Here is a 13120-nt window from a genome sequence, read left to right on the forward strand (position 1 = left end):
GCGGCGTTTCAGGATATTGTTGATAAATGTGTTTGGCTTTGCATAGTAGAGTTTTAACTTGTACTTACAGTTGTAGCAACCAACTGTAGTTACTGACAGTGGTTTTATGAAGTGTCCCTGAGCCCATGTGGTGATGTCCTTTACACACTGATGTCGGTTTTTGATGCAGTACCGCCTGAGGGATCAAAAGCCCGTAATATCATCGCTTACGTAGTGATTTCTCCAGATTCTCTGAACCTTTTGATGATTTTACGGACCGTAGATGGTAAAATCCCTGAATTCCTTGCAATAGCTCGTTGAGAAATGTTGTTCTTAAACAAATTGGTGACCCTCGTCCAATCCTTGTTTGTGATTTACTTAGCATTTCATGGAAGCTGCTTTTATACCCAATCATGGCACCCACCTTTTCCCAATTGGCCTGCACACCTGTGGGATGTTCCAAAAAAGTGTTTGATGAGTATTTCTCAACTTTATTAGTATTTATTGCCACATTTCCCAACTTCTTTGTCACGTGTTGCTGGCATCAAATTCTAAAGTTAATGATTATTTGCACAAAAAAAAAAATGTTTATCAGTTTGAACATCAAATATGTTGTCTTTGTAGCATATTCAACTGAATATGGGTTGAAAATGACTTGCAAATCATTGTTTTCTGTTTATATTTACATCGAACACAATTTCCCAACTCATATGGAAACAGGGTTTGTATTACATGTGGTGTGAAAACTATCGACTACATGATCTGAAAAAGGAACCATAAATTCACCTTATTATTTGGAAAGTGAACTAGTAGTGCAGGGGTAGGGAACCTATGGCTCTAGAGCCAGATGTGGCTCTTTTGATGACTGCATCTGGCTCTCAGGTAAATCTTGATGACGTTGCTTAACACGATAAGTGGTAATCACAGTGTTAAAAATAACGTTCAAAATATAAAACGTTCTCATGCTTTTGAATCCATCCATCCGTTTCTATCGCACCTGTTCAAGAAGTTGCATTAATAGTCAAAAGTATTTTATTTATTATTGGTTAGCTTCAGAATAGAATAACAATGTTATTAAAAAGAATAAGAGATGCACGCAATTGTTTGTTGTAATCAGGGAAAGTCCAAATAAAAGAGGTGTAGAATTCCCTTTTTTCTCCTCATTGAGCTAAATTGAATCCTGTCTCTGTTTAATTCCTTGCTTCTTGTCTGTTTAATAGATGTCATCAGTGTTTGAACCTGACAGTTGTATTCAGTGTTAAAAATATTATATGGCTCTCACGGAAATACATTTGAAAATATTTGGCTTTAATGGCTCTCTCAGTCAAAAAGGTTCCCGACCCCTGTAGTAGTGGGTCATACTACATATGTGGGTTTTGATGCAATACTTTGTGGTTCGGGGGGCAGTATAGGCCATATTAATACGAAAACCAATACATGTGATGATTTTGCTGTTAATTTTTTAATCACAAATATAAACAGCAGAGGCTTAAGGCTCTGGATGCTGTGGGGCTGTCTTGGTTGACAAGACTTTGCAGCATCGCGTGGACATCGGGGGCGGTACCTCTGGATTGGCAGACCGGGGTGGTGGTTCCTCTCTTTAAGAAGGGGGACCGGAGGGTGTGTTCCAACTATCGTGGGATCACACTCCTCAGCCTTCCCGGTAAGGTTTATTCAGGTGTATTGGAGAGGAGGCTACGTCGGATAGTCGAACCTCGGATTCAGGAGGAACAGTGTGGTTTTCGTCCTGGTCGTGGAACTGTGGACCAGCTCTATACTCTCGGCAGGGTTCTTGAGGGTGCATGGGAGTTTGCCCAACCAGTCTACATGTGCTTTGTGGACTTGGAGAAGGCATTCGACCGTGTCCCTCGGGAAGTCCTGTGGGGAGTGCTCAGAGAGTATGGGGTATCGGACTGTCTTATTGTGGCGGTCCGTTCCCTGTACGATCAGTGCCAGAGCTTGGTCCGCATTGCTGGCAGTAAGTCGAACACGTTTCCAGTGAGGGTTGGACTCCGCCAAGGCTGTCCTTTGTCACCGATTCTGTTCATAACTTTTATGGACAGAATTTCTAGGCGCAGTCAAGGCGTTGAGGGGTTCCGGTTTGGTGGCCGCAGGATTAGGTCTCTGCTTTTTGCAGATGATGTGGTCCTGATGGCTTCATCTGACCGGGATCTTCAGCTCTCGCTGGATCGGTTCGCAGCCGAGTGTGAAGCGACCGGAATGAGAATCAGCACCTCCAAGTCCGAGTCCATGGTTCTCGCCCGGAAAAGGGTGGAGTGCCATCTCCGGGTTGGGGAGGAGACCCTGCCCCAAGTGGAGGAGTTCAAGTACCTAGGAGTCTTGTTCACGAGTGGGGGAAGAGTGGATCGTGAGATCGACAGGCGGATCGGTGCGGCGTCTTCAGTAATGCGGACGTTGTACCGATCCGTTGTGGTGAAGAAGGAGCTGAGCCGGAAGGCAAAGCTCTCAATTTACCGGTCGATCTACGTTTCCATCCTCACCTATGGTCATGAGCTTTGGGTCATGACCGAAAGGATAAGATCACGGGTACAAGCGGCCGAAATGAGTTTCTCTCCCTTAGAGATAGGGTGAGAAGCTCTGCCATCCGGGAGGAACTCAAAGTAAAGCCGCTGCTCCTTCACATCGAGAGGAGCCAGATGAGGTGGTTCGGGCATCTGGTCAGGATTCCACCCGAACGCCTCCCTAGGGAGGTGTTTAGGGCACGTCCAACCGGTAGGAGGCCACGGGGAAGACCCAGGACACGTTGGGAAGACTATGTCTCCCGGCTGGCCTGGGAACGCCTCGGGATCCCCCGGGTAGAGCTAGACGAAGTGGCTGGGGAGAGGGAAGTCTGGGTTTCCCTGCTTAGGCTGCTGCCCCCGCGACCCGACCTCGGATAAGCGGAAGATGATGGATGGATAAACAGCAGAATAACACACAGACATTGTCAATATCGAGTAAATATTCTAACTATTTCATTATTCTATTGTATTTCATAATTTCATTATTCTATTGTATTTCATAGAATTGTTCAACTATTATAAAGTCAAAGTCCTTCTGTGTCCAGAGACTTATTCACTGATTGTTTAAACCTCAACAAAAACAACAAACGACTGATTTTGAATTTTTTTTATATCAATTCTAAGCACGTGTGTCACTCATACACTCAAAATTTTTATTTTTCCTGAGGGAACTCTTCTGAAGGAATCAATAAAGTAATATCTATCTATACCGTGCTACCCTTGGTATCAAAAGCAACGATTTATGAATCAATCCACCCTTTTCCGTGACATCAACAGTTGACTCTGATGCTGTAATATTGTCTTCTAGACTCTTATTAATCTACTTTTTAACATCCCAGTGATACCTGCTAAATTCCTGCCGTAATGCTGTTAAATCTACATGTCCGTTAAAGTATACTAAGTACTTATTCTTCTGTTATTTCAAGCTAGCTTAGCGGTAGCATGCTGCTCCGCTTCCGCCATCCGAGTCACTGCCGTTGTGTCCTCGGGCAAGATACTTTACCCACCTTCTCCCAGTGTCACCCACACTGGTTGACATGTAACTTCATTAATGGGTTTCGCAATGTAATGTGCTTTGAGTCGCGAGAGAAAAGTGCTATATAAATATAATTCACTTCACGTCGCAAATAGTTAGCAGTAGCTGCTAGCAGTAAGCTTGCCTGTCAACAAAAGGACAAAGCAGCAAGGTATGAAACACAACTGATCCATTTTTGTCATAAATATTGCGCGGCATTGATTGGAATCTGGCCATCACAAACTTTTCCACAGATATTGACCAATAATGATCTGTAATGGCATATTTTTCTCAGTGCGCAGCCATCTATTGTCTATGCATCGACACAAGCTACATGACGTTGATTAAGTAGATGAATCGTCCCACCCCGAGTATTTGTGCGGATATCTGATCTGATCAATATCGGTATCGACCGATACGCAAGATCCTAAGGTTCTAATGTTAGTATCGTATCAGAAAGGAAAACGTTGCATCGGGACAGTATCAACAAATATTTCTGAATGAAATTCATCTTGATGATTCATCTTCAGCTCTCACTGGATCGGTTGGCAGCCGAGTGTGAAGCGACTGGGATGGGAATCAGCACCTCCAAGTCCGAGTCCATGGTTCTCGCCCGGAAAAGGGTGGAGACAGTGACATCTGCGGGTTGGGGAGGAGACCCTGCCCCAAGTGGAGGAGTTCAAGTACCTCGGAGTCTTATTCACTAGTGATGAAAGAGTCGATCATGAGGTCGACAGGCGGATCAGTGCGGCGTCTTCAGTAGTGCGGACGCTGTATCGATCCGTTGTGGTGAAGAAGGAGCCGAGCCGGAAGGCAAAGCTCTCAATTTACCGGTCGATCTACGTTCCCATCCTCACCTTTGGTAATGAGTTTTGGGTTATGACCGAAAGGACAAGATCACAGGTACAAGCGGCCGTGAAGGGTCTCTCCCATAGAGATAGGGTGAGAAGCTCTGTCATCCGTGAGGAAATCAGAGTAAAGCTACTGCTCCTCCACATGGAGAGGAGCCAGATGAGGTGGTTCGGGCATCTGGTCAGGATGCCACCCGAACGCCTCCCTAAGGAGGTGTTTAGGGCACGTCCGACCGGGAGCAGGCCACGTGGAAGACCCAGGACACGTTGGGTAGACTATGTCTCCAGCTGGCCTGGGAATGCCTCGGGATCCCCCGCGACCCGACCTCGGATAAGCGGCAGAAGATGGATGGATGGAACAAAATTCATCTTTATTGTTAAATATATCTCAAGCTGAATTTAAAAAAGGCGATAGTTAAATTAGAATCACTGAAAGTGTACTCGGGCTTCACGGTGGCAGAGGGGTTAGTGCATCTGCCTCACAATACGAAGGTCCTGCAGTCTTGGGTTCAATCCCAGGCTCGGGATCTTTCTGTGTTGAGTTTGCATGTTCTCCCCGTGAATGCGTGGGTTCCCTCTGGGTACTCCGGCTTCCTCCCACTTCCAAAGACATGCACCTGGGGATAGGTTGATTGGCAACACTAAATTGGCCCTAGTGTGTGAATGTGAGTGTGAATGTTGTCTGTCTATCTGTGTTGGCCCTGTGATGAGGTGGCGATTTGTCCAGGGTGTACCCCGCCTTCCGCCCGATTGTAGCTGAGATAGGTGCCAGCGCCCCCCGCGACCCCAAAAGGGAATAAGCGGTGGGAAATGGATGGATGGATGAAAGTGTACTCATAACCTGATTAGTTGACCAATTGTAAAGCTAGTCGATGACTAATCGGCAATCAAAATAGTCGTTAGTTGCATTTCTAATCTGAAAGATGCTCTGGCAATAAAAATCACAGGAAGTACCGCAGCAGAAGATCATTGGACAAGACTTGCTCTACCACTGCCGTTTGTAAATAAAAGACAGGACCTCAATCTCCACAATCCAAATTCAACCTCCGACTGCATCATCTTCCCAGTCCTTCCCTACGTGTGAACAAATTCACTTCCATGTCCTTTGAAACAGGAGCGTGATGCAAGAAGGTGCATCCGGGCTCGTGATAGTTTCATCACTCCCTTTATGCCTTTATAATGTGTGGGATATCACTCCCTTTATGCCTTTATAATGTGTGGGATGAAAGCGTGCGCTCTAGTTAGCCACACTGTGTGCTAGGTTTGTACGGTATACCCGTACAAGTATAGTATCGCGATACTAACGTATCATATTTGGTACCACACCGCCTCTAAAAAGTACCGGTCAACGGCATGGGTGGACATCCACTGTAATGACACCAAGTACAGGAGCGTATCTAGTCGATACTACTACAATTACATTGATATTGTTTAGCATCACAAAATCTTTTTTTTTTGTATATATTATGTTTATAACTAGAGATGTCCGATCATGGCTTTTTGCCAATATCCGATATTATCCAACCCTTAATTACCGATACAGGTATCAACCGATACCGATACATACAGTTGTGGAATTACATTATTATGCCTAATATTGTTGTGATGCCCCGCTGGATGCATTAAACAATGTAACAAGGTTTTCCAAAATAAATCAACTCAAGTTATGGAAAAAAATACCAACTTGACAATGCCATATTTATTATTGAAGTCATAAAGTGCATTAATTTTTTGAACATGCCTCAAAACAGCAGCTTGGAATTTGGGACATGCTATCCCTGAGAGAGCATGAGGAGGTTGAGGTGGGCGGGGTAGGGGGTAGCGGGGGGGTGTATATTGTAGCGTCCCGGAAGAGTTAGTGCTGCAAGGGTTTCTGGGTGTTTGTTCTTTTTTGTTTATGTTGTGTTACGACAGTGGTCCCCAACCACCGGGCCGTGGCCCGATTGGTACCGGGCCGCAGAATAATTTGTTATTAATTTTTATTTAAAAAAAAGTAAAAATAAAAAACATTTTTTTTTTTTTTTTATTAAATCAACATGAAAAACACAATATACACTTACAATTAGTGCACCAACCACGAAAACCTCCCTTTTTCATGACAAAAACCTCCCTTTTTCATGACGAAGGAAAAAAAAAAAAAAGGATCACCCACTCCACCCCCACCCCGCCCCACCTCCCGCCGGGCAAATTATTAAGCGTTGACCGGTCCGCGGATACAAAAAGGTTGGGGACCACTGTGTTACGGTGCAGATGTTCTCCCGAAATGTGCTTGTCATTCTAGTTTGGTGTGGGTTCACAGTGTGGCGCATATTTGTAACAGTGTTAAAGTTGTTTATACGGCCACCCTCAGGGTGACATGTATGTCTGTTGACAAAGTATGCGTTGCATTTACTTGTGTGTGTGAAAGGCCGTAGATATTATGTGACTGGGCCGGCACGCAAAGGCAGTGCCATTAAGGTTTATTGGCGCTCTGTACTTCTCCCTACGTTCGTGTACACTGCGGCGTTTGAAAAGTCATAAATTTTACTTTATGAAACAGATACCGAAAATGTTGAAACCGATAATAATATTACGTTTTAAAGCATTTATCGGCCGATATTATCGGACATCTCCATTTATAACACATGACACATGAGGACTTTGAATATGACCAATGTGGGATCCTGTAACTACTTGGTATCGGATTGATACACAAATTTGTGGTATCATCCAGAACTAATGTAAAGTATCAAACAACAGAAGAATAAGTGATTAATTAATTTTAACAGAAGTGTAGATAGAACTTGTTAAAAGAAAAAGTAAGCAGATATTAACAGTAAATGAACAAGTAGACAGTTTATTTACTTACTACTAAATTGTCTTGTATGTTCACTATTTTATTTAAGGACAAACTTGCAATAAGAAACGTATGTTTAAAGTACTGTTAGATTTTTTTCTTAAAATAAAGCCAATAATGCAATTTTTTGTGGTCCTCTTTATTTAGAAAAGTATGGGAAAGCACCGAAAAGTATCGAAATACAATTGGTATCGGGACAACACTACTGTGTGCGTATGTATACTGTATCTAAATTCTTACAACACCTACCGTCAGGCCAAGGTTTGGGTCCTGTGCTTTGATTGTGACCTTGCATCACCGGAGTGGGGCAGGGGCTTGACTGGGATCCACCCAAAGGTGCCATGGGCATGCCTTTAAAACAGAATACAAGAGTAGAAGTTCCTCATTAAACTTCATTTAGAAAGTATTCAGTTGTGAAATACAGTGTACATATCTAGTAACTGAACATATTACAAGCAATAATAGATTTTTTTAATATTTATTTTTACCATATAATCTAATTGATGCAATAATGGACAATTTTGCATTATATTTTAATTAGGTGTGCACAATAAATATGAGGAATTTTAGTAATGTTTTGTCTAAAGCTACAATTTAAGTCTAATTGTTTGATTGTGTGGCTTTGTCTTCACTGCATCGGCCTATTTTTTGTCCTAAGATACGATGCTTTTATGACCCGTACACATTCTTGGAGCTTGCCGGGGATAGCTCCAAACCCCCACCTTCTCTGTGGATAGGATTGCTTGATTGAATGAAACTTTTATTAGTAGACTGCACAGTACAGTACATATTCCGTACAATTGACCACTAAATGGTAACACCCTTTGGTGGCCGTGGCCTGCGGACCTGCAGCGAAGCGGGGTGTGGCAGAACCGGCTTCGAGATCAGTAACAGGTGCGTATCTGACACAGCTGAGAGTGTTTGTCTAATCACCTGTCGCTCTGTTAAAGGCGGCAGTAAGGAGAAGGGGGTGGTTGATGGCGGTTGGCGAAACACGAGGAGAGCAAGACGGACCACTCTGAAGGAAAGACAATTGCTGAAAAGCACAGAAGGACTTTAGCACGATACATTCAACAATAAACATTATTATTAAACCTTCAAAAGGAGTGGTGATGTCGGTGACTGGTGGCTCAAAGAACCCGGTAGGAAGCGACTTCCACACACCCGAATAAGTTTTGCAACTTGTTTAAGTCGGGGTCCATGTTAATCAATTCATGGTAGGCAGAGGTGGGTAGAGTAGCCAGAAATTGTACTCAAGTAAGAGTACTGTTACTTTAGAGTTTTATTACTCAAGTAAAAGTAAGGAGTAGTCACCCAAATATTTACTTGAGTAAAAGTAAAACGTATGTTGTGAAAAAACTACTCAAGTACTGAGTAACTGATGAGTAACCTGATTACGGCAACAGATAACGCACAAAAACATAACAATAGCAATGAGCAAATTCATAGCCAGGAATATCTCTTAAGCAACTAAAACAATAATATATATTAAATAATAATACATTAAAACTAAAAAATTAAGGCAAATTGAGCCACAATAACTTAACAGCACCATAGGCTCAGTAGGCATTTATTGATTGATTGATTGATTGAAACATGTATTAGTAGATTGCACAGTACAGTACATATTCCCTACAATTGACCACTAAATGGTAACACACCAATAAGTTTTTCAACGTTAATCAATTACTTAATAAATGACCAAGTCGAGGTGATCTACCTCATATATACATACACACACACACATATATATATATATATATATACAGTATATAATTTATAGTTTTTTATTTTGCCGTTTTTGTTGAAATGTTAAAGGTGTTTTAATGAATATACATGCATGTTTAACATATAGATTCCTATCTTTCATGAAGACAAGAATATAAGTTGGTGTACTACCTGATTCTGATGACTTGCATTGATTGGAATCAGACAGTATACTGCTGATAATGTCCACATTTTCAAATGGAGGAGAAAAAAAGTTCCTCTTTTCTGTCTAATACCACATGAAAGTCGTTAGTTTTTGGCATCTTATTTGTCCAGCTTCCATATTCGTTTTTATACACTTTACACTTTATTGGCGGCAAACTCCGTAGCTTGCTCGCTTGTTTGCTCTGGCTTTCGGAGACTCTTATTTTGTTAGCGCAGGCGCGATGGAGCGGCGCTTTTATTGTGAAGACAGGAACTGTGCGATCAGTCTTTAGGCTTGTGACGGGAAGTACGGTTGAAATAAAAAGTGTCTTTTTTCCTTTACACTTTTGATTGGTTGATTGAAACTTTTATTAGTAAATCGCACAGTACAGTACATATTCTGCACAATTGACCACTAAATGGTAACACCCCAATAAGTTTTTCAACTTTTTAGGTCGGATTCGACGTGTGACGGTCACGTGACCGCCTGGTTTTGTTTGATTGGTCCAACGTCACCAGTGACTGCATTTGATTGATGAAACGCAGGCATGCGTAGTTCCTACTTTGAATGCGTGTCTGACAAAATCAAAACAAACAAAACGTGCATTAACAGATCGATAAAAAAAAAAGTAGCGAGTAACGAGCTGATTGTAGATGAATAGAGCGGAGTAAAAGTATAGTTTCTTCTTTATAGATATACTCAAGTAAAAGTAAAAGTATGTTGCATAAAAACTACTCTTAGAAGTACAATTTATCCCAAAAGTTACTCACGTAGATGTAACGTAGTAAATGTAGCGCGTTACTACCCACCTCTGATGGTAGGACAAAAAAGCCTGTGACGTTCTAATGTATATAGTATTTCTCCAAAGGGGTTTCTTTTATGATTGATGTTGTATGTGTTGAATCAAAACATTCCTGGGTTTTGCGAATATCACAATCGCATTTAGTGTGCTTTGGTAATTTCTCCCTTCCCCACCCAGGGTGGGACATTTCGCCTAAACCCCTTCGGTCCCTCCCCCTGTCATTTCCAAAAGCTATAAAGTTCTGGAGAAGTCTATTGTTTTTTTTTCCCCACTTTTTCTTCCTCTGTTTCTTTCAGTAGCAGCGTTAATTTTCTCCTTTGTAATCTTATGTAGGGCTGGGCAATATATCAAATATACTCTATATCCAATCCAATCCAATCCAGTTTATTTATATAGCGCATTTAAACAACAAAAAAGTTTCCAAAGTGCTGCACAGCCATGTTAAAAACAATATTATGCTCCACCAATGACTGAATAACAATATAAAAACAATACAAAATAAATATGATTAAAAACTATTTTGAAGGGTAAAAGCAATTAAAACATCCATCCATCCATCCATTTTCTGCCGCTTATTCCCGTTCGGGGTCGCGGGGGGCGCTGGCGCCTATCTCAGCTACAATCGGGCGGAAGGCGGGGTACACCCTGGACAAGTCGCCACCTCATCGCAGGGCCAACACAGATAGACAGACAACATTCACACTCACATTCACACACTAGGGCCAATTTAGTGTTGCCAATCAACCTATCCCCAGGTGCATGTCTTTGGAAGTGGGAGGAAGCCGGAGTACCCGGAGGGAACCCACGCATTCACGGGGAGAACATGCAAACTCCACACAGAAAGATCCCGAGCCTGGATTTGAACCCAGGACTGCAGGACCTTCGTATTGTGAGGCAGACGCACTAACCCCTCTGCCACCGTGAAGCCCGCAATTAAAACAGTATTTTTTTTTTATTTTTTATTTTTTTATTGCAATTAAAACAGTAAAATTAAAATAAAAATGTATAAAAAACAGAGGACACCAGAGGACAGAGAACCACACAACTCACGTAGTGTTAAAAGCCAAAGAATAAAAGTGGGTCTTAAGACGAGACTTAAAACACTCCACTGTGGAAGCAGTTCGAACATGGAAGAGCAAAGTGTTCCAGAGTTTAGGGCCGACCACAGAGAAGGTCTCCCCTGGTTTTAAGTCTGGTCTTGGGCACCACGAGCTGGAGCTGGCTCTCGGACCTCAGAGCGCGCGCAGGAGTGTACATTTGGATGAGGTACGAGATATAGTGAGGTACCAGTTCACGTACAGATTTAAAAACAAACAGCAATGTTTTAAAATCAATTCTAAAAGGAACCGGGAGCCAGTGCAAACTCTGAAGAATTGGGGTTATATGCTGGCGTTTCCTGGCCCCTGTTAAAAGCCGTGCTGCCGCGTTTTGGACTAACTGCAACCGGGAGAGAGCGTTTTGGCTAATGCCAGCTAGGGATGCACCGATTAATCGGTAACCGAATATGGCAAAAAAAAGCCCCTTTCGGCCTTCGGTGGAATGAGTTAAAAGCAAGGCCGAATAGTGGCGTGTGACGCAAAGACGCAATTTTTTGACGCGGTGACGCAATCAACCAACGTGCAGTGTTAAATTTAAATTGTTTTATACATAGTTAGTTTCCTTGTTTTTATTCTGAAGCTGAAGTACTGTTATTGACAAATCTGTTCTGGCCTGGGATATGTTGTGTACCTGTATAAGTGTATGAGGTTACAAGCACACACTTATTGAGATTTAGTGGGGCCTCTGTTTACATTATTAGCCTGTTGTGTAGGCTACCTGTATAAGTGTATGAGGTTACAAGCACACACTTAATTGAGATTTACTTGAGCCTTCTGTTTACATTATTAGCATATCTACTGTGGCTAAGCAGACTTTTGCCAAAAGGACAATAATTCATTTGTTGTGGGTTTATCCACTTTAATGCACTTTATTATTTTTTTTGGAATGCATGTTTTGTTTGAAAGCCTAATATAAATGAAAAACTGTGATTTTTTTTGAAAAGCAAAGGCTACTGGAATATTAAAAAATGTCAATATTCAATAAAAATTTACTTTATTTGAAAAACATGTCTAAAAATGTATTCTAGGCTATTTATGCAATATAAAAAAGTTGTGAAAAACTGCATTTATTATTCGGTATTTGGTATTCGGCCTTCGGCCAAGCGCTCAAATTTTATTCGGTTTCGGCCACAAATTTTCATTTCGGTGCATCCCTAATGCCAGCATAAAGTGCATTGCAGTAGTCCAGGCGACTTGAAATAAGAGCATGCACGACTTGTTCAAAAAGGTTAAAAGATAAAAACGTGTTTACCGTTACTAAAAGATGAAGATGATAAAAACACGATTTTAAAATGCCATTGACTTGTTTGTCTAGTTTAAAATCGCTGTCCATAGTGACGCCAAGGCTGGTGACTTTGGGACTCACATAATTTTGCGATGGTCCCAATATATCGCGGGTTTGTCTCCGTGCGATATAGAAAATGACTATAATCGTGACATTCAAGTATACGTTCTCACGCAGTTGCTTTTAGCTGCGGGCATTACACTTCAGGCGTTTCTCACTCTTTCTTGTCTCTGCTTCTCACGGAGACAAGAAAACAAGCGCACTTTCTTACATACGTCACATACTGTCGCGCATGCAGCGTCACACGCCCTCGCCGAGCGGCATAGGTAACGTTTGCAGTGGCAGGTGCTAACGGAGCGGTGCGGGTGGTAATACGAGAGAGAGAAGGTGCGAATAAGGTAACAAATGAAGGAATAATTAATTCCCAAGAAAAACAGCACGGGGTACATCGTCTGGTGGTGGTTTGGCTTCAAGTGGGAATATGTTTTACAAATATGCGGTAAAAGCATTGCTACAAAAAGTAGCAGCACTGCAAATGTGTAGCACCGTTTAAAAAGTCACCCGCTAGAGAATGAGGAGTGCTTGAAACTCCGCATGTCAACATCACACCAACAAAATGCCCAAGCAACCATTTCCAGATCAACACCGTATAAAAAAAAAAAGTCTAAAACAGAAGGAGATAAGGTCCGCAGTAACCCACCACATAGCGAAGGACATACACTATTTGATTTCCTATTATGCAGATAATTTTAATTTGACAGTTATTGAAATATCTTGTGTGACATCATGCACAAAAGTGCACTTTATTTGTTTTAAACTTG

At 42.0% G+C, this 13120-nt stretch overlaps 1 protein-coding gene across 2 annotated transcripts in view; it reads right to left on the reverse strand.

Annotated features, from left to right (window-relative positions):
• Positions 1–13120, reverse strand: part of smarca2 (SWI/SNF related, matrix associated, actin dependent regulator of chromatin, subfamily a, member 2) — a 186556-nt gene that overhangs the window by 153474 nt on the left and 19962 nt on the right. For both annotated transcript variants that reach the window (XM_061895971.1, XM_061895980.1), the window contains exon 5: positions 7453–7554. In XM_061895971.1, coding sequence (XP_061751955.1) covers positions 7453–7554 — 102 coding nt within the window. The remainder of the gene's footprint in view (positions 1–7452; positions 7555–13120) is intronic.

This window comes from Nerophis ophidion, linkage group LG01 (assembly GCF_033978795.1).
Source record: "Nerophis ophidion isolate RoL-2023_Sa linkage group LG01, RoL_Noph_v1.0, whole genome shotgun sequence".
Taxonomy (NCBI): domain Eukaryota; kingdom Metazoa; phylum Chordata; class Actinopteri; order Syngnathiformes; family Syngnathidae; genus Nerophis; species Nerophis ophidion.